Genomic DNA, 23,454 nt, shown 5'->3' with positions numbered 1-23,454 from the left:
CCAAATTATTCGTCAGAACCTTGAAATCCAGAGCGTTTTCCTTTGCGTATTTGTTGGCATTCATTCTACAGTACCCCCACCCACTGTACGCTTTACCACTATACTCAGTACGCCGTTATGCGGATTTCCCACTGAACTGCTCTATCGGGTCCGAAGTCTCGAAGCCTGATGATGATGATGATGATGATGGATGATGATGATATGTAAATTAATGATGGCGAAATGAGTCCGAGGTCCAACGCCGAAAATTACCCAGCAATTCTGCTTCGATTGGTTGAGGGAAACTCCCGGAAAAAACCCCAACCAGGTAACTTTTCCTAACCAGTATCTGAATCCGGGCCCGTTTGTTCCACGGTCAGACGTGCTAACCGTTACTCCACAGCAGTGGACGGGATCAGGCTTAATTCAGGCTTGAATTTCTAGTGCAGTAACCTGCCACTCTTATCTCTGATCTCGCACGTGGTGGGTGGAAATGGAATCATCTTACATAAATGACATTCAGTTGTGTATCATCATTACAGATTCCATTTAAATGCTTTATTGTACTGGGCAGCGACCATGCCAAACTTATGGACTACTCTGTTAATATATTCGTTGCTGGTTTTGTTTGGTAAGTTTAGATTGAAAATATTTAATATCATTTAGAATTAGATGCAACGAGCCTATAATGATAGTAATTAAGACGCGAGTATGTTTATGAAACGAGCGCAAGCGAGTTTCATAATTTTCATACGAGCGTCTTAATTACCATTATAAGCAAGTTTCATACGACTTTTTATGCTCGACCATATTTCTAACTTGAAATTATTCATAAGTATTCATATTATTCTTATCTGACTGGGGAGCGGAAGTGACCTTGTGCAATCTCGTAAATTGTGAGGTGTGCGCAGACGCGAAAGTATTGATTTTTTCCGAGGAACAAATATCATTGACCTTGATATATTCTAGAGAGTAAAATGAACATTAATCTTGATATAACCTGGAAATTGAATTAGACATTGAAAAACGAGATGACAAATTGAATTTATTTGAATATTATTTACAATTAACGCTAATTATTATAGTAACAGAATATAACCTTTTGCGACAGTATTGGATTTTCAGCCTCCGTGACGTTTCGCTAGTTGTCTTTCAATTGGATATCCGAGAATAATCGATACTTGCGCTTTCATATTGCTTTCTGATTGGTGGGAAACCTGAACATTAATGAGGTCCATTAAAGGGCTGCTACCAGGTGTATAATTACTACATTTCGGCATGGTCGAGCATAAAATTATTTATTTGTATGAAGTTATGGTCATCTGGTCTTCTCTTTCACTTTACCATAATTCGACCTGACGTATACAGTCATTTTTGCAATATAATAAAATTATTATAACATTCAGTGAGATTAGCTATGATACATGCTACAGATCCTAGTAATGATTCAGCATAGTGCAATATGAAAACTTAGGCTGCTAGTTCCTTTAGTGCAGGGTTGCCAAACTTTCCGAAGGCGCGACCCACTTTTGGGCAAGACATTTATTTTGAACCCCAACCCCACCACTATCATACCGGTACTTAACCCCACTCAAAAAAATACAAATCATCTATACTAATAATAAATCTGTAGCCGAAATTTTTCTGGTAATTTTCGATTTTCCAAAAATAATTCGTCCTAACATATATAATTAACCACCCTGAAACCGAAAATCGCATTTTTGAAATTTTTGTTTGTATGTCTCTGTATGTTTGTTATCTTTTCACTCGACAATGGCTGAACGGATTTATATGAAAATTGGAATATAAATTAAGTTCGTTGTAACTTAGATTTTAGGCTATATGGCATTCAAAATACTTTATTTAAAAGGGGGGTTATAAGGGGGCCTGAATTAAATAAATCGAAATATCTCGCTTATTATTGATTTTTTTTAAAAATGTTACATAACAAAAGTCTCTTTAAAAATGATTTCCGATAAGTTTTATTCTTTACAAAATTTTGATAGGACTGATATTTAATGAGATAAATGAGTTTTAAAATTAAAATAACGCCATCTAAGACGGTGCAATGAATTAAGAACAAATGACTTCGTCTATAAGAGGCCTTGGACAACAACAATCGAAACAGGGGCCTTGGACATCAACAATTGAAAGCTATTAAACGTAGCCTACAGAGAATATTTCTGTGTTTATATGAAGTCATATCAGAAGCTAAATTAACCGATTTGTATAATTTATTATTATTTCACCATTGGAAAGTGTAGTTTCTCTAGATGGACATAATGCTATAATGTTATTACAGTAACGTCTGAGTAAGATTAAAATAGCTTCTTATGCACAGAAATTTTGATAGACTATTTTGTACATTCGTTTTCTGTATTTCTTAAAATAATATTTATGTACACTCATTTTAATATCAGAGAATTAACGAACAACGAGAGTGTATTGATTTAGTATACAGTAATAATACGTTACCTTAGCAATCCATTATTTTATAATTCAAATTTTAACTATGCTCAATTGAATCGGGTTAAAATACATAAAATATATATGCAATAAATGCAATGCAAAAAAAAAAAAAAAATGGGTAATGAGCGAAGCAGATTATCTTGCGCTGTTGTAAAAGTTGTTCCCTGGATCAAACGTCCTATTTTAATTATATAATTACTTTATATTTATTTCTAACAGGTGCAGCGGAGCGCACGGGTACGGCTAGTATAAAATAAAAAAACAATGATTTTACAAACATTTAAATACTTTGAATGATGGTTTGCAAGGCGAAGATTTTAACATAATAATAGGGAGAGATAAAATGGACGGATTTATAAGAAATCTTGATTTCTGGTCGACAGCACTTGAAAAAAAAAAATTGATTCATTTCAGTGTGTTGAAGCCGTGAAAAATTTTGTTACATACGTATAATGCGCCAAAAAATACTGAGTTTGTGTTTGAGGACATGCAATTAAATTTTTACAATTTTAAACATCTTTTTTAGTTTTTTTTCGGAAGAAACTCAAAACAATTACAGTAGTCACATGTGAATATTGAATCTGTTTTCAGACGGTTGCGTTCAACTGATTGAAATTGCACGAAATATTAAGGAAAAAACTCATTGAAATATGTACCTACTGATAGAATATTAAAACTATACTTTTCGCAGAGAGTAGATCAGTTTTCGATCAAAAGAATATTTCAAGCTTGCAAGACGAGCATTTAAATGTTTGATAGCATTTGCAAACTCGTATTTATGCACTACGAGTTTTTATATTAGTCTATGATTTCCATCAAAAACAGAAGTGAGAAATACAGTATTGAAGTAATTGGAAATATTACCAGTGTGTGTGTGTATCGAATATAGAGTTCAGATTTGAGGAGCTACGGTCTGAAAAATCGTACCTATCTTTAAGAAGGGGGACAAGACTAACTGTAGTAACTTTCGAGGAATATCACTTTTGTTGACGAAGTACAAGATTTAGTCCAATATATTCTTTTGAGAAGATTAACTTCATATGTAGATGAAATTATTGGGGATCATCAGTGTGATTTTAGGCGTAATAGATCAACTATTGACCGGATATTTTGTATTCGACAGATAATGGAGAAAAAATGGGAGTATAAGGATACAGTGCATCAGTTATTCATAAATTTCAAAAAGGCATATGACTCGGTTAAGAGAGAAGTTTTATATGATATTCTTTTTGAATTTGGTATTCCCAAGAAATTAGTTCGATTAATTAAAATGTGTCTCAATGAAACGTACAGCAGAGTACGTATAGGTCAGTTTCTGTCAGATGCGTTTCCAATTCACTGTGGGCTAAAGCAAGGAGATGCACTACAACCTTTACTTTTTAACTTTGCTCTAGAGTATGCCATTAGGAAAGTCCAGGGTAACAGAGAGGGTTTGGAATTGAACGGGTTACATCAGCTGCATGTCTATGCGGATGACGTGAATATGTTAGGAGAAAATCCACAAACGATTAGGGAAAACACGGGAATTTTACTTGAAGAAAGTAAAGAGATAGGTTTGGAAGTAAATCCCGAAAAGACAAAGTATATGATTATGTCTCGTGACGGTAATATTGTACGAAATGGAAATATAAAATTTGGAAATTTACCTTTTGAAGAGGTGGAGAAGTTCAAATATCTTGGAGCAACAGTAACAAATATAAATGACACTCGGGAGGAAATTAAACACAGAATAAATATGGGACGTGCCTGTTATTATTCGGTTGAGAAGCATTTATCATCCAGTCTGCTGTCAAAAAATCTGAAAGTTAGAATTTATAAAACAGTTATATTACCGGTTGTTCTGTATGGTTGTAAAACTTTGGACTCTCGCTTTGAGAGAGGAACATAGGTTAAGAGTGTTTGAGAATAAGGTGCTTGGGAAAATATTTGGGGCTAAGAGGGATGAAGTTACAGGAGAATGGAGAAAGTTACACAACACAGAACTGGACGCATTGTATTCTTCACCTGACATAATTAGGAATATTAAATCCAGACTTTTGAGATGGGCAGGGCATGTAGCACGTATGGGCGAATCCAGAAATGCATATAGAGTGTTAGTTGGGAGACCGGAGGGAAAAAGACCTTTGGGGAGGCCGAGACGTAGATGGGAGGATAATATTAAAATGGATTTGAGGGAGGTGAGATATGATGATAGAGACTGGATTAATCTTGCAAAGGATAGGGACCGATGGCGGGCTTATGTGAGGGCGGCAATGAACCTGCAGGTTCCGCAAAAGCCAATAAGTAAGTAAATACGTTCTGAAAAATAGGAACACTAATTAGATAGTGGTATTGTATCAAGGTCTTAATTGTTTCGCTCAATTTATCCAAATGAAAATAGTCGAAAGCTTTCTTATAATCGATCAATAGTAAACGAGTCTTTAGAGTTCTATAATAAATTATTATCTTCATTGAGGTGTAGAAAAATTAAGATTACTTAATGAGATATTGTATGGTCTGTTTTAGGGGCTCAACCTTCTTTTCAACAGTATCAACGTAAAGACCTGAAATGTGACAAAGACATACCAGCTACCACTACCATCAGCAGACTTCGAACTAAGCTACTTTGCTACGGTTACGATGCCAACCGTCCAGCTTACTTTGGCAACGAGACTGTCGGCGTCTCTCTTCGCCTTCGTGTTCTTCGATTCAATTTTGTAAGCAAGGCTCATCCATAAAAACTGGGCAGTTGTTTCATTCGAAGTTTGACTGATTTATGTCGTAGTACTGAGGAATGAAGAATGTTGAGGCAATGTTTCTGATCATTAGTTTTATACCTCAGATCATTTCCTGTAGTTAAATGTACAGTACAACTACCAGAAATTTGTCGGTAGATTTTGGTTCAGTTTGTACTTCAATTTTTACTTCAATTTTTATTGTACCTGAGTTTTTGAATGTACTTCACTCCCACCCCTTCTACTAAGGAAGTTCCAACTCCACACAGAACCAAGACCGCAGATAGTAAGCAGTACTGAGTTACTGAGTATAGTACGTTCCAGAAATATGTTCGCGTTTTCCAGTGACGATTGAATCATATTTTCGCACAAGTACTGTCCGTTTGCCTACGTCGCATCCCGATTTCCCCCACCAGCTTCTGCTCGCCCCTCTGTAAAAGCTGGGCTGTCTTAGCTCTTTTCTGAAAACATTAATTTCTCTTAGGAATTGGACGTTTACGTAATATTATACAGCTGTTTAATTTAACTTAAATAAAAGGGCCTCGTTAAGTAATTAACTGTCACGTGATTTCTTCCCTTTCTACAATCCTGCGGCATAACCACTTGGACGGACAGTAGATAGCATGTCTGAGTAATTTTATATTTTCGGGTCGGGCAGAAGTGAAGATTGAATTCACAGTACGTAGAGTAGGTACAGAATTATTTCAACATGAGTTACTAGTACGAAGGACGAAACTGGCAATTGGAATTAGATGCAATAGTCTATAGTGCGATAATATGCACAAAAGAACTGAAGCCTGTATCGGAATGAACGCCCGCCATTTTCAAAATTGTGTTTAAATATTCATATTATGATTATTTTTCAATTTAACTTCTTTCTCTGTATTGTACGCTAATGTGCTGTAGACAGTATACACTGCATAATGAATACGTTCGCATGGATAACTCACTTCGTGAGTAAAAACACTTATTCTTAATACAGTACTGTACTTTGATTAAAGAAAAACCTAATGAAAATTATCAAACTCAAAATCGCGATATTTCCTAGTTTACGTAAATGGATGAACTACTTTTCTTCCATCCTATACCTAGTAGAGTGATTTGTGTTTTACGCCAGTATCATCGAACTCCAGTCTTGGAGGGGGGAGCAAGCGGTGTTTCCTGTTCTCTAAAGGTATAGACAGGTTAATATTAAAAATGTTAGTAAAAATAAAATGATGTCCCTGTATATTGCCATACGAAAGAGTCGACTGTTCTAATACCTGTTTGTATTAATCAGTAATAGGAAATTAATTTTTTAGTCGTTTCCTGTTTGATTATTTGGACTCTGTGTGAATTTTCCTATTCCTCTTTGCGTCGTGTTATAATATTTGACACATGTGCACTCAAGGTGTCTTATTGATTTTATATGCTCTTCAAATAAAACAAATAATAAAAATATTATTGAATGTAATCAACAATTTAATTTTTTTTTTAGTCTTGCATCAATTTATGTATTTATATAATCTTCATTACACAACTTTTAATACTGTATCGTCTACACCTGTGGAGTAACGGTCAGCGCGTCTGGCCGCGAAACCAGGTGGCCCGGGTTCGAATCCCGGTCGGGGCAAGTTACCTGGTTGAGGTTTTTTCCAGGGTTTTCCCTCAACTCAATACGAGCAAATGCTGGGTAACTTTCGGTGCTAGACCCCGGACTCATTTCACCGGCATTATCACCTTCATTTGATTCAGACGCTGAATAACCTAGATGTTGATACAGCGTAGTAAAAATAACCCAATAAAATAAAAAAAAACACTGTATCACTTCGGAATATGTATGATAAGACTTCCTTGTGTTAAATTTTAACGTACCTTGTTTACATGTTTCGACCTATTTATGGGTCATCTTCAGAACTGGTCGTTGTTGGTCTTGGCGCCTCTTGTTGTTTCCTGCGAGGGTGCGTTCGTAGTGTATGTATTTTGAAATTGAGTTGTGTGTTGAGAATATCGTTGGGGTGTGTTTTCGTGTGTCTGTATATTTCATATTGTTCTAGTATGTTGAGTTTCTGGCTTTTTGGTTGGATGTGCTGCATTTCCATGTCTGTGTTGATGTCTCTGTAGTTGTGGTTGGCATTTGTGATGTGTTCTGCATATGTGGAGGTGTTTTGTAATTTTGTTATGGCTGTGATATGTTCTTTGTAACGTGTTTGAAATGATCTGCCTGTCTGTCCTATGTAGAAGTTGTTACATTTGAGTTTATATACGCCTGTGTGGTTGTATTTGTTTATTTGTGTGTTGAGATGTTTTTGTAGAGTGTTATTTGTTCTGTATGCGATGTTGTAATTTAATTTCTTGAATGAGGTTGCAATTTTATGTGTGTTTTTGTTTTCGTATGTTAGTGTGATGTATTTTTTGTGTTCTTGTGTTTGTGTTGTATTCTTCTGTTTTTTGTGGTTATGCTTTGTCTTACGTATTATGTTGTCTATTATGTTGGCGTTGTATCAGTTTTCTTGTGCTATGTATTTGATTGTTATATTTATATTAGGCTATATTAAACGTCAATGTAATAATTAACTTTTCATTAAATGTCAATGAGTTAATGTCTTTAATAATATATGTATATTTGTTTATACAGGGTGAAAAATAAGTATGGAATATTGCTAATAACTTCTTAAATTTTAATTTTACAAGAAAAAAAGGTTTATTCAAAAGCTGTTGGAGATAAACCATATAATACGAGTACGATACCAGTGTTCGAAAAAAATGAGTTATTCAGACATAAGATTGTGACAGCAAACTTATTTTTTAAATGACATCATATATTAAAATTTGAAGAGTCCACTGGAAGAATGATGGATGTCACTTTCTTGTCGAAAATGAACCAAGACTGTCAATGCATAGCTTCAGACATATAGAATGTACATAGAGTTATATGGCATTAACACTGATAGTCATTGTCCAGTAATGATCGGAAAATCACAGTTAAGATTTGAGCGCTAAGCATTTCAAACTTTCAATTGCTTCTCCTGCAAAATGTATTCCAAATGACATCCATCATTCTTGCAGTGGACTCTTCATTTACGTTTTCCGGATCTCCATTAAATTTTACGTATGAATGTGTAGAAAATTTACTCATTCACTCGTTTAATGTCTTTTAACTATTAATTATTAAACTTGTTTCCTGGTCTTCAAACTTGAAACAAATATGTAAAATTATGTTGAGTAGGCCATAGAAGTAAACAAAACACGATCACTAAAGTTTATAACAGATTCTCAAAATGAGAACCATCCACATCCAAACAATGTCCCAGTCTACCACGAAAAGAGTCCATTGTAGATACGAGATGAAACAGATCAGTCATGTAGCTGTGAGAAATACCTAAGGCAATTGTTTGTTAAAAATAGAATAATTAAATATTAAACAATGAATTGTAAAAGTTAAATACAAAATATATATCAGAAATTAATTTTTTTGCGCATTTCATTTCAGGACGACAAGACAGACGTTCTTGAAATACACAGCTGGCTGAGAGTGGTGAGTTTGCGCAGTGAATATTACATAACTGAAAACAGTAATAATACAAGGCCAATACCTGCCTGGATCATGCCCATGTCTTTTTCTGAAAAGTACAATTTACGTTATTGTACGTACAACAAACATAGATTTCAGAATTTTCTTATGTTTGTTCTTCCTATACTTACGTCATTCAAATATAATAATAATAATAATAATAATAATAATAATAATAATAATAATAATAATAAAAGTAATAATAATAATAGTAATAATAATAATACGAGTAATAATAATACGAGTAATAACAATAATAATAATAAAAATAATAATGCGAGTAATAATAATCGTTATCCTATTCTTAGTCCTCGTCCTTGTCCTCGTCCTGACCTTTATCCTCAACATCATCATTTATAATCGTCATCATCATCATCCTAATCATCATCATCATATTAGCATCCTAATCCCCAACCTAATTCCTATCATCCTAATCCTAATCATAATCATAATTATCTTAATCACATCCTCATCATTATTTCATCCTAATCTCATCCTCATCGCCGTCATCCTCATTTTACCTCGTTTTGATCGTCATCATCTAATCCCCTTCCTCATCCTAATAATCTTAGGCCTAATCATTCTAACCCTCATCCTCCTCATTGTCATCATGGTAATGCTCATTCGCATCTCTCTGTAATGTAACAATGAGTAATAATAATGATACGAGTAATAATAATAATAATAATAATAATAATAATAATAATAATAATAATAATGATACGAGTAATAATAATAAAAATAATAATAATAATAATAATAATACGAGCAATAATAATAATACGAGTAATAATGATAATAATAATAATAATAAAAATAATAATGCGAGTAATAATAATCGTTATCCTATTCTTAGTCCTCGTCCTTGTCCTCGTCCTGACCTTAATCCTCAACATCATCATTTATAATCGTCATCATCATCATCCTAATCATCATCATCATATTAGCATCCTAATCCCCAACCTAATTCCTATCATCCTAATCCTAATCATAATCATAATTATCTTAATCACATCCTCATCATTATTTCATCCTAATCTCATCCTCATCGCCGTCATCCTCATTTTACCTCATTTTAATCGTCATTATCTAATCCCCTTCCTCATCCTAATAATCGTAGGCCTAATCATTCTAATCCTTATCCTCCTCCTAGTCATCATGGTAATGCTCATTCGCCTCTCTCTGTAATGTAACAAATTATGAAAGTAATTATGTTCCTCTTTAATGCATGCTGAAAATGACAAGATATGGCGCATTACCATCGATTGAAACTTTTTGACAACTCTTTTCTTTTTCTCGAAACTTTGGAAATATGTATTGATGTCGTATCTGTCTGTACAACTCAGTTGCTGTTTGCAGGGGTGGCATGATTTTCGTCTTAAATGGGATGCAGCCAATTACGACAACATCGATAGGATGCGAGTGATCAGCTATTACGTGTGGAAGCCTGACGTGGGAGATTACACAGCGTAAGTAATATTCATCATTTTCGTAAACAAACTTATGAACTTAAGAGAACATTGAATTGTCGATAAATCTATACTAATAATAAATCTGTAGCCGAAATTTTTCTGGTAATTTTCGATTTTCCAAAAATAATTGGTTTTAACATATATAATTAACCACCCTGAAACCGAAAATCGCTTTTTTGACATTTTTGTTAGTATGTCTGTCTGTCTGTATGTTTGTTACCTTTTCACGCGATAATGGATGACGGATTTCGATGAAAATTGGAATATAAATTATGTTCGTTGTAACTTAGATTTTAGGCTATATGACACTCAAAATACATTATTTAAAAGGGGGGTTATAAGGGGGCCTGAATTAAATAAATCGAAATATCTCGCTTATTATTGATTTTTGTGAAAAATGTTACATAACAAAAGTTTCTTTAAAAATAATTTGCGTTAAGTTTTATTCCTTGAGAAAGTTTGATAGGACTGATATTTAATGAGATAAATGAGTTTTAAAATTAAAATAACTGCCATCTAAGGCCGTATGATGAAATAAAAAACAAATGACTTCGTCTATAAGGGGCCTTGGACAGCAACAATCGAAAGCTATGAAAGATGGCCCACAGAGAATGTTTCTGTGTTTGTATGAAGTAATATCGGAAGCTAAATTGACCGATTTGTATAATTAATTATTATTTCACCATTGGAAAGTATAATGTAATGTAATATAATATATGTAATGTAATATTATATAATATAATTTAAGTTACTGTATTTGAAGTGTTCAGAACCATAGTGGGCCAAACGCCATTTACTGAATACGTAGAAAACAAGGATTAGAATTAAGTTATTACCATAATTCAATGGAAACCTATAGCAAGTAAAATAAAGTATACACATTAAATCTAAATGATGTCGATGTTTATTAAACTATGGTTGCATGTAATAAAAATTAGAAACATGTTAAAGGAATTGTCATTGCACCAAATGAGTGGTCTCTGGACCAAAATGATCGCATTTTAATTATTTGGATGCAATTTAAATTAAGTAACATATTAAACGATTTATCCTTCTATCAAACACGAATGTTCCCTGGATCCAATTGCCCTATTTTAATTATGTAATTACTTTATATTTATTTCTAACAGGTGCAGCGGAGCGCACGGGTACGGCTAGTATAGAATAATACACTATTAGCACTTGAAAGTGATCACCATAAATAAATTAATATATTCCTAAGTGATATACTAGTGCAAATCTAGTCTTTCAGGTAAGGCTCCCTGTAAAGCAGATTTGAATAATTTCAAGGGAAAAATTGTTCCGGGGCCGGGTATCGATCCCGGGACCTCTGGTTGAACGTACCAGCGCTCTTTCCAACTGAGCTACCCGGGAACTCCACCCGACACCGTCTCAACTTTTCCCGTTATATCCACACAACTCGCGTGGGCTGACGAAACGCCAGAGACCCACATCGAGCGCACACAATCTCTGCCCACAATCGTCAGCCCACGCGAGCTGTGTGGATATAAAGGGAAAAGTTGAGACGGTGTCGGGTGGAGTTCCCGGGTAGCTCAGTTGGAAAGAGCGCTGGTACGTTCAACCAGAGGTCCCGGGATCGATACCCGGTCCCGGAACAATTTTTCCCTTGAAATTATTCAAATCTGCTTTACAGGGAGCCTTACCTGAAAGACTAGATTTGCATAATATATACGTCACTGTGTACGTTAACAGAAAACCACAATTCCAAGTCACACAGAGATTGTGTGCACTCGATGTGGGTCTCTGGCGTTTCGTCAGCCCACGCGAGTTGTGTGGATATAAAGGTAAAAGTTGAGACGGTGTCGGGTGGAGTTCCCGGGTAGCTCAGTTGGAAAGAGCGCTGATACGTTCAACCAGAGGTCCCGGGATCGATACCCGACCCCGGAACAATTTTTCCCTTGAAATTATTCTGATATACTAGTGTTAAAAATTGTGTATTGCATGTCCTCTTTGTAAGAAATATGTGGTAAAAGTTTCTGATTAATTGATATAAAAATGTGGAAGTTATAAATTTCACAGATCCATAACCTTAAGCGAGTTGCAATTCATTCAAGTGAATTAAAAATGACGAGCATATTTCAAGCCAACAAAGCGAGCTACAGGCAACTTAATAAAGGAAAGTAAGGCAAGACCGTAATCCTCATTTCTTGTTGCAGAGCTGACATGGGTAACGTGATCACGTTAATACGACCTGCCTTGTGCATGGTGTACTCCGACGGGTTTGTGATATGCGTGCCTCCTTACATCCACACGATTACCTGTTCTGCAGACCTGACCTTATGGCCTTACGATTCCCACACGTGTAGGCTGGAAATCGGCATACTCTTCCACGAAGAGGACAAGATACGCATCACGGAAGTAGATTTGGTACGTGTCTTACACAAAAGGCATCCTCCCTACCCGCGGGGGATTCACTGCCTCGCCTAGCGGACGAGAACGCCGTGATTCCCGCCTTACAGAATCAGTAATAGCCGAGCAGGTGGGAGTGCTTATTACGAGGCGTGTCCAGAATAGTAATATGCGTTACAAGAGCGGTATGTTGATGTTTTCATGTTCGAGGAAAAGATTGAAAAAGCGAAACGTAGTTTAGCTTTTTTAATTTCCGAGAACATGAAAACAAACATACCGCTCGTGTATCGTACATTACTGTGGAGGACTAGTAACTGTGTCAGTGTGAGAGGGGTCTGCCGCAACCGCGGGGAAGAGGGTAGGTACTAAAGGTTCGGGATGGGGGTGGCCTTTCTATGACATTGACAGACAACTACCAGTTCTGAATATATATTGCGAGAGTGCAGTCAACTTGAGTTTACAGTATTCTTTACATTGTTCAATTCAGAACTTCCTTATACAGTAATTACAGTAAATCTGTGTAATTCAGTGTAGTGCGTATATCTAGTATAGGATTAGCATAGTGTAGTGTAGTGTAGTGATAAAATAGTATAGGATGTGTATAGCTATAGTATAGGAATAATAGTGCGAGATTATAGAGCAGTGATATTAGCAAGAACGATAGTCTTAAACACTTTCGTTTAGTATGGCTAATAGAAAGGCAAACACAACTATTCATAGTGAAGCAAGAGAAATAATAGCTAACATCATAGAGAAGTGCGATGAGGAAAGAGTGCAAAAACATTTGAGGATTCCCTTAAATCAGCCGTGGCGAAAAGGCCATGGTGCGCCGAGCCACTGTGTAAGCTGCAACGTGCATAGCACCTATGGAGGGAGGCGGACAACCGAAGGGGAAGTTAATGTTTAGGACGTGTAACGAAGAAAGAAATGAACAAGAAAACATAGGACACATTATCACAACCTAAAATTAACTGTCTTCAGAATGTCTCTGCGACAAAGTTTCAAAATCAGGAATTATGTCACTTACTGCCAATCGTAGTTGATCACGAAGGTATTTGTCTGTCAGTCGTGATCTAAATTTAATTTTTACTATTTTCATTGTTGAAAATAATTTTTCACAAACGTAAGTTACAGCGAACATGGCTTCAACAGTGCAAGCGAAAGAACGAAGCTTCAAATATTTTTTTTTTTTTTTTTTTTCCAAAGATTTGAAAAGTTCAATATCTGTCAAGTCCTTACATCTAGCTTTCATTTAACGTCACATTGTAAATCTGTGAGTTTAAATTGAAAATCTAACCGCATTATTCGTACATCTGCTGTAAAAGAATCTACATACAGAGATAATAATGATAATAATAATAATAATAATAATAATAATAATAATAATAACAATAACACTTAACCTTTTAATGTTTCATCAGTAACATGTAGTAACTTATAATGCCGTTTTATGTTATATAACCGTTTTCCTAGTAATATTTGTGAACAAATCATACATTTAATATTTTCATCATATTGTAAGCAAAAGAATGCATTCTCCCATCCTACTTGAAACTTTCGTATTTGTAGAGGTACATGGTTTCGAGAGAGATATTGCGACGATACGTCACTCTCAGGTGCGAGACAAATACAAATAGAACGGAGTTTGACTCCAGTGTGTGAGAGGGTGGGGGTTGTAGGTAGGAAGCGAGAGAAAAGCACTGCGAGCCACAATGTGCTCGTGAGTCGCATTTTCGCCACGACTGCCTTAAATAAATCAACTGAAAGAGCGGCCGAATACACTGGAGTGGGATATAGTGCAATAAAGAAGATTAGGAAGGAACATAGGATAAGAAAAGAAAACAGTCCGGATAGACTTCTGAAATGGCCAGGAAAGAAGAGACGAATATCTCGTAATATACTGCATGTAGACGACTTCAACAAGTGTGTTGACTTTTATATTCAAGAAAAGAGAGTGCCGACAATACCTAAACTTTTGACGGCAATTAAAGAAAAAACCAATTTTCCTTGGGGCAGAAAATCACTAAACAGAGTCGTGAAAAGCATGGGGTTTAGATGGAGGAAATGCCAGTCAAAACGAAAAATCTTGGTAGAAAGACCGGATATTATAGATTGGAGGGCAAACTATCTGCGTAAAATGAAGAAATATCGAGAAGAAGGACGTGAAATTGTGTACGTAGACGAGACGTGGGTCGATAGCAATCTAACTCACCAAAGATGTTGGCAAAGTGATGACGTAATGGGAGTTCAGGACAATATGAATTCGGGGAACAGACTGATAAATACTACATGCCGGGGGCGCAAGTGGTTTTCTTGCCGGTGCAGAACTAATATACAAAGCTGGCTCTACAACAGGAGACTACCATGGGCAAATGAATAGCGGCAATTTTCAAAAGTGGGTAGTTAATCAACTTATGCCAAATCTTCAGCCAAATTCTGTTGTCGTTTTAGACAATGCACCATACCATTGTATTCAGGTTGATAAAGCGCCATCACCCTATGTCCTCAAAGGGGACATGATAGAGTGGCTGAGAAAGAAAGGAGTCGAGTGCAATGAGACAATGCGTAAGAACGACCTTTATAAACTGATTCTTCCACTGAAACCAAAGGAGAAGACGTATGGAATAGATAACATGTTGTCAGGTAGTGGACATGTTGTGATACGTCTTCCTCCATATATGTGTGATCTAAATGTCATCGAACTCGCATGGTCGAAAATCAAGAGAATTGTAAGGGACACGAATGTTACAGGAGATTTGTCTTTAACAAAGCTGCGCGAAACTACGAAGAACGCAATACAGGAGGTAACACGACAAGATTGGGCAGGTTTCTGCCACCACGTCGCCAATTTAGAAGCAGAATACTGGGAAAAGGACGGAGTAGTTCCAGATGTAATTGACCAAATATCAATCAACTTGAACACTGATAGTGATAGTGAAGCCGGGGGCAGCGATAGTAAAAATGGCAGTTCATCTTCTGAAGAATCCGAGTGAAACGCGACTCCGTCTGCATCCCACTGCAAGCCTAGGCGAAGACAAGGTAAGAGGAAATGTTTCTTGCACGCATAATAGTACGTTTACCAATAAGCTCAACTCCCCCCTCCCTCTTCGCTTCCCTCAGAAAACCTTTTCCTCACCAACAAGACCGCGGACACAGTTACCAGTCCTGTACAGTATTTTGTGCGAAGATCGTTTATTAGTAGACTTCGTTGAATTGCCACACGCAGCATGCAATCAGGTTGCCGATGTACGGTAGTATAGAGGAGGCGAGCGACCGCCCGGTCTCGTAGTATAAGCAGTTCATGTTAAGAGTTGTGATCGGTCCAAATAGACAGAGCAGCTAGAGCTAATGTATACCTATGTAAGCACTTGTTTTTGCATTACTGTGGTTGGAATAGTCAAAGTTTAACATTTGTTCAGTGCAGACAAATTCAATAGAACATACTACATTGAGAGTGTTGCTGTTCCAAACAATTACTCCTGGAATAACCTTACCCCCGCAGCCAGTCTTGACCCGTTGAGAAACGTGGTTGAATTCTGTTAATTATTATGCAGAATATTACGGAAAAATAATGGAGGTAATTCATGCATTGGATAGCACAGACAATTCCGCTGTTATAGCTATTGAAAGATATTGTCATTGATTCTAATTTTAAAATCGTGTCCAAAAGCATCAACCTGTTAGAATCGTCTAAACTACAACTCTCAGAAGCCCTTAATATAGTGGATAAAGTATCACAAACCGTTATCCAAAATAACAATTCACTAATTTAAGATAAAGTGAAATGTAAGTTGAGAAACATTATTGCAAAAAATTCTGCCTATTCACAACTTCGTACTATAAATTATGTACTATCAGATCACGACAAGACGTCTGAAGTTGGTGTACTAAAAAGTAGTGACTTCCCGTTCTTAAGAAATGCACGTATTACGTCGTGTGATGTTGAACTACAAGTTCCCAATATACAAACTGTTTAAGTGACCATCGGAGGAGGTTACTTTGCAGTCGGTCAAAATGTACGTAACTCTTCACTGCAATGCACATATTCAAGAATGATGTATCTTACATTAAATTTTAAGAGTTAATATATCTCACTATAAAATAATTGTATATTTACATGTTTAGACATTTCCTACTTCAATGATCATTCATTATATTTCTTGAATGCAGGATACAGGTTTTATTGTAACCGCAGTATACTGCTCAGTGTTTACATCAGAGACACGCCTCCTTCTCATACAGTCTATACTGCGTGCACAGTAAACCTTGCGAATCTCGTGGCAATTCCACGAAGTCTATTTATTACATACCTAAAAGAGGAATTTCTAATTAGTTGCAATGAAATCTCCATCTTGGTTTCTGTTCAATGACGGCAACTTTTAAAACCTAAAATATCTATCTTCAACATTGTTGCTATAAAATATTTTCTGTGTTTACTATATTCCAGCAGGTCGTGATATACGTCTGTCTTTTTTTTTCCCCCAGTCTATAAATGCGAACTTAAAACAAACGGTAAGGTTATGTAATGATTTATTTTTCATTTTAATATTGTAACAATATTATTTATATAACATAACATCGGCATCTGGAATCTTGTTGATTTTTTCACGGCTTCCTTAATGTTACTTGAATTACAAATGCAGTAACTTTTGTGGTGTTGTAGAGTTTACTTAATTTTTGCAAATATTTAAAAAGAATAATTAGCAGTGCAATTTAGGTGAAATTGCAGTGCTAAGTTTCCAATTTATAATTATTACTATGTTAAACGTCTCTAAAAATAATATGTTAAAAGCCTAAAGCAGTAAAGTGAATATGGCGCTTAAGCGGTAAGAAGAGGGAAATTGTTATGTGTGTTACGTTGGGAATACTGAATGTGGTATTTCACACTTACCGCGTATTGGTTTTGTGCGGAAAGCAAGCAAATACGCACGATCTCGCACAAAATAAGTTTCCCTTGGACCGTGTAGAGAAAAAAAAAACGTAATGTAATGAAAATATTTATTGGAACAGATAGAGCAATTTATGAACTATTTTTCAACATATCTCTTCAGTACACGTGTTGGGGACACCTGTCAACCAGCGTTTTTCTTTTCATTGTATTGCCTAGAAAGTTTTTACAACCGTTAGGCTTTAGGAACCTTTATAACCTAGCTTACATAATAACATTCTTTAGTTTCAGTCTTTAAGTTGCTCATATAACTTGTGTAGCTAAGGTTTTATTCCTCTGGGTGACAATTTTCAACCACGCGACATTTTACGTTATGGTTTCTGCAAAGTTTCGATAAGTATTCATGATCACTTTTGTGAGTTATAAAGGTGATTCACGAGGATTTACTGTCCCTTTCGGAGCTTATTTCCGAAGACATTCTGAGCAAAAAAGTCATATAAACATTTGTCCTAATCTCAATATTGTCAGAATTACACTAATTTGAAATTGTTTGTAAAATATCATTATTCTTTAGTTTTAAAAGTAAAATAATATTAGAAACTAGCCGTACCCGTGCGCTCCGCTGCACCTGTTAGAAATAAATATAAAGTAATTACATAATTAAAATAGGACGTTTGATCCAGGGAACAACTTTTACAACAGCGCAAGATAATCTGCTTCGCTCATTACCCAATTTTTTTTGCATTGCATTTATTGCATATATATTTTATGTATTTAACACGATTCAATTGAGCATAGTTAAAATTTGAATTATAAAATAATGGATTGCTAAGCTAACGTACTATTACTGCATACTAAATCAATACACTCTCGTTATTCGTTAATTCTCAGAGATTAAAATGAGTGTACATAAATATTATTTTAAGAAATACAGAAAACGAATGTACAAAATAGCCTATCAAATTTTCTGTGCATAAGAAGCTATTTTAATCTTACCTGTCCTCGATTTACTCAGACGTTACTGTAATAACATTATAGCATTATGTCCATCTCGAGAAACTACACTTTCTAATGGTGAAATAATAATTAATTATACAAATCTGTTAATTTAGCTTCTGATATTACTTCATAAAAACACAGAAACATTCTCTGTAGGCTATGTTTAATAGCTTTCGATTGTTGATGTCTAAGGCCCCTGTTTCGATTGTTGTTGTCCAAGGGGCCTTATAGACGCCCTTATAGACGAAGTCATTTGTTCTTAATTCATTGCACCGCCTTAGATGGCGTTATTTTAATTTTAAAACTCATTTATCTCATTAAATATCAGTGCTATCAAAATTTTGTAAAGAATAAAACTTGGGAAATCATTTTTAAAGAAACTTTTGTTATGTAATATTTTTCACAAAAATCAATAATAAGCGAGATATTTTGATTTATTTAATTCAGTCCCCCTTATAACCCCCCCTTTTAAATAAAGTATTTTGAATGCCATATGGCCTAAAATCTAAGTTACAACGAACTTAATTTATATTCCAATTTTCATATAAATCGGTTCAGCCATTATCGCGTGAAAAGGTAATAAACATACAGACAGACATACAAACAAAAATTTCAAAAATGCTATTTTCGGTTTCAGGGTTATGTTAGGACCAATTATTTTTGGAAAATCGAAAATTACTATAAAAATTTCGGCTACAGATTTATTATTAGTGTATAGATAGAGAATGAACTATTCAGAAGTATCATTTCCTTAATTGAGTAATATTCTGAAGCTAAAAATGTGTTGTTAATTCCTTTGTACAGATTTGGTTTTCAATTTTTAACTAAAAATTAAATCATTCTTATGCACTTATCACAAGAATTGTTACAAAATCTTACGACTTTAGATACTTGATTCTTTAGAAGTTAATTATGAATCCTAATGCACAGTGTTGAAAAATTCATAAGACTGGCGTGATTTGTAACAATTGTTGTGATAAATGCGCAAGAAAAATGTAATTTTGTAGTTAAAAATCGAAGGAAAAAAATTCAGTACGAAGCAACTAAGGAATTCAAAACACAATTTTAGCTTGAGAATATCAGCTAATTAAAGAAATGATACTTCTTAGTAGTTCATTCTCTATTTGTAATATTCCTGTACCCTTAAAACTAAAGAATAATAATAATAATTTACAAACAATTTCAAATTAATGTAACTCTGAAAATATTTAGATTAGGACAAATGTTTATATGCCATTTTTTACTCAGAATGTCTCCAGAAATAAGCTCCGTAACTGGCTGTAAATCCTCGTGAATTACCCTGTATATAAAACATAAAAACGTCAAATTTAATTTTAACCTTGGAAGATGCAGTAAAGTAGGCCTATGTATTCGTATCAAGTTGAACTACTATAGTGTAAAATTATAATACTGTACTTTAATTTTGAAATCTGGTCTTTTAAAAGGGATGAAATTAGGAAAACGCGTATTTAGTATTTGGTCGGTGGTCGTGGAGAGGGATGGAAGCAAAAATATATTTACGATGAAAGAGTAATGGAACGGAGAAAAATTCTCTCCGGCGCCGGGATTTGAACCCGGGTTTTCAGCTCTACGTGCTGATGCTTTATCCACTAAGCCACACCGGATACCACCCCGGCGTCGGACAGAATCGTCTCAGATTAAGCTCCAACTCTTGGGTTCCCTCTAGTGGCCGCCCTCTAGATGTCTATGAACGTAGGACCGAAGTCCACACATGTGCTGAGGTGCACTCGTTATGAGTGACTAGTTGACCGGGATCCGACGGAATAAGCGCCGTCTTAAATCACGAAGTGATTTACGCATATCATATATATTATATTAATGTACCGAAGTACATATGATATTTCCATGCAGATATTCTGCGTCATCATACGATGAAAGAGTAATGGAACGGAGAAAAATTCTCTCTGGCGCCGGGATTTGAACCCGGGTTTTCAGCTCTAGGTGCTGATGCTTTATCCACTAAGCCACACCGGATACCACCCCGGTGTCGGACAGAATCGTCTCAGATTAAGCTCCAACTCTTGGGTTCATAGACATCTATGACGTAGTGCAGAGGGCGGCCACTAGAGGGAACCCAAGAGTTGGAACTTAATCTGAGACGATTCTGTCCGACGCCGGGGTGGTATCCGGTGTGGCTTAGTGATAAAGCATCAGCACGTAAAGCTGAAAACCCGGGTTCAAATCCCGGCGCCGGAGAGAATTTTTCTCCGTTCCATTACTCTTTCATCGTATGATGACGCAGAATATGTGCATGGAAATATCATATATACTTCGATACATTAATATAATATATAAAAATATATTTGTTTTATGGGTTTTTACAACAGTTCTAAGAAAAATCGGCCTTTTAAGAGGAGTGATCGTTCATAGAGTTTTTACTGTATTTATTTTTTCAGTATCTAAATAATCCCAACGTCAACCGTGAGTGGCAGGTGACATCCACGAGTTCTTCCATAGAGTCGAAGGAGGTTCCTTCTTTTGAAGACGTCTATTCCAGTGGCGTTTATACATTCGTGTTGAGGAGGCAGCCACGGAGTTTCGCAGCTACTGTTATACTGCCTGCTGTTGGTGAGTTCTGAAATGATGCTGTTCAACATTGTAACACACAATGAGCAGCTTTTGGTCCTGTTTTGTTTTGTTGTTGTTGTTTAGTCAACTGTCCGAAGACAGGTCTGAACCTCACAAGTGATACCAACAAGGCACCAATTATGAGGCAACTAGACCAGGAGATAATAGGGTAGATGTTTTGTTTTCGATATAGGTTAATGATTTATCAACAGTTAGTAATAATAATAATAATAATAATAATAATAATAATAATAATAATAATAATAATGTTAAGGATGTTTGAGAATAAGGTGCTTAGGAAAATATTTGGGGCTAAGAGGGATGAAGTTACAAGAGAATAGAGAAAGTTACACAATGCAGAACTGCACGCATTGTATACTTCACCTGACATAATTAGGAACATTAAATCCACACGTTTGAGATGAGCAGGGCATGTAGCACGTATGGGCGAATCCAGAAATGCATATAGAGTGTTAGTTGGGAGGCCGGAGGGAAAAAAGACCTTTAGGGAGGCCGAGACGTAGGTGGGAAGATAATATTAAAATGGATTTGAGGGAGGTGGGATATGATGGTAGAGAATGGATTAATCTTGCTCAGGATAGGGACCAATGGCAGGCTTATGTGAGGGCGGCAATGAACCTCCGGGTTTCTTAAAAGCCAGTGAGTAGGTAAGTAAGTAAGTAGTAGTAATAATAATAATTAGAGCTCAGATGTTTGGCAAAATACTTTTTTTATTGGGTGCAAGTAAATCATTATTTTCATAGGTATAAATGTGATTTGGGATAAATCAAAGTGTTAGGGCCAATTTTTATTTTGTCTATTTTCCTTTTTTGTTACTAATTCAATAATAAATGCCTTTTTTGTCATTTTAAAACAATATTTCTTGTTTATTTGCAATTTTCTAATTAATAATTAGAATTTAATGTGTATGAAATGCAAGTATGTGAAACAATGACTCACTTTACTAACAGTAGTAAATAAAAGTAATTTATTTCGGTGCTTAATCTGCTAATAATCGTGCTAAAATAATATCTAATCTTTCTCAACTCAGTGAGATTACCAAAGACGAAGAATGTTGAACAGTAACATTTAAAGTGTGACATTAGAAATTTTTTACAAAGGTTTTTTTTACAGTAAACTGAAATTTAGAGTAGATAATGTTCTACAATAAGAAAAATTTGCATTAAAATAAAACAAAATACGGATAAAAAATAAAATAGAATGAGAAAATTCAACTCTAATTTGAATTGAAGTACAATGTCGCCGTAAAATCTGTAGAGAACCCTTCAAAGCTATCATAGAAATTTCCTTAACAATTGTTGTTGGGACTTCAAATTTATGACAGAATGACACGAATTGTTTTGTTGTTGGTGTAATATGAATAGTGATCGACAATCCACAGTTACAAATATGTCACGTCTTCACGATACCAACAATTGGCTTTATAATTTTAAATATTAAGCCCGTTCCCATAGAAGTTGTCACGTAGCATTTTCAATTGTTTGTTTTCATATTTTCAAATCTTACTGTTACAGTTTCGTGCTACACGTATTTATTATTGTAGGAGAAAGAAATTTGAGTGAGGAACAGTCAGTTATAGTCGGGTGACAAAAGGTATAAGATAGGTTAGCTAGAATGCCCAAATTCAGTAAACCATTGAAGAGTTGTTGTTTTCTAATGCCAGGCGTTTGACAATAAAGTCATTATTGACCTCTTGCACTCCAATATTTTTCAAATATATTATCATGGCCAGCCACTGAAGCACAGATTTTGAGGTGTTCCGAATCCATTTCTTGGTTTGAGTTGCACAATGGGCAGTTAGGGGACTGATATATTTCAATTCTATGCAGGTGTTTAGCCAAACAATCATGGCCTGTTGCCAATCTAAATGCAGAGCTACAGACGATTTTCGTGGTAAATCGGGAATTAACTGTGGATTATGATGCAGAGAGTTCCATTTTTTCCCTTGAGATTGTGTTATCAAATTTTGTTTGTTGAAGTCTAAGTATGTAGATGTAATAAATCTTTTCACAGAGTAATATGTAGATTTAGTAACAGGTCTGCAAGTAGCAGTGCTGCCCTTCTCTGCTAGTGCATTGCAAAGTAAACTTCATGCTAACGTTAGTGAATTTGGTGTCCATATGTTTTCAACCGATGGGACAGGTTTGTTATGTAAGGTTTGTGAAAAGACAGTTAATCACGAAAAAAAGTATTCTATAAGTCAACATGTGTCAACTAGGAAGTAAAATTGTGATTTATGTCGATATAATTTAAATTTATTGCTAAATTACATTATGTCTTTTTAAAATGTATGTCTTTTTCAAAATTTATTGTACCTTTGTTTTACATTTTATTGCCTTTTTTGCCTGCCTATTTTAGCTGTTATAAATGGCTAAACATCCGAGCTACAATAATAATAAT

General features: G+C 35.3%; 1 protein-coding gene across 1 annotated transcript in view; it reads left to right on the top strand.

Moving 5' to 3' along the window:
• The window catches only part of LOC138696866 (neuronal acetylcholine receptor subunit alpha-2-like), a 60,876-nt gene that overhangs the window by 30,317 nt on the left and 7,105 nt on the right, over positions 1-23,454 (top strand). Inside the window, exons 9-12 of the mRNA XM_069822318.1 lie at positions 8,635-8,679; positions 10,075-10,184; positions 12,365-12,575; positions 20,862-21,033. Coding sequence (XP_069678419.1) covers positions 8,635-8,679; positions 10,075-10,184; positions 12,365-12,575; positions 20,862-21,033 — 538 coding nt within the window. The remainder of the gene's footprint in view (positions 1-8,634; positions 8,680-10,074; positions 10,185-12,364; positions 12,576-20,861; positions 21,034-23,454) is intronic.

The sequence above is a fragment of the Periplaneta americana genome, chromosome 3 (genome assembly GCF_040183065.1).
Source record: "Periplaneta americana isolate PAMFEO1 chromosome 3, P.americana_PAMFEO1_priV1, whole genome shotgun sequence".
NCBI classification, from domain to species: Eukaryota; Metazoa; Arthropoda; class Insecta; order Blattodea; family Blattidae; genus Periplaneta; species Periplaneta americana.
Note: the sequence above shows the minus strand (reverse complement) of the source record. Positions and strands in the feature narration are given on the sequence as shown.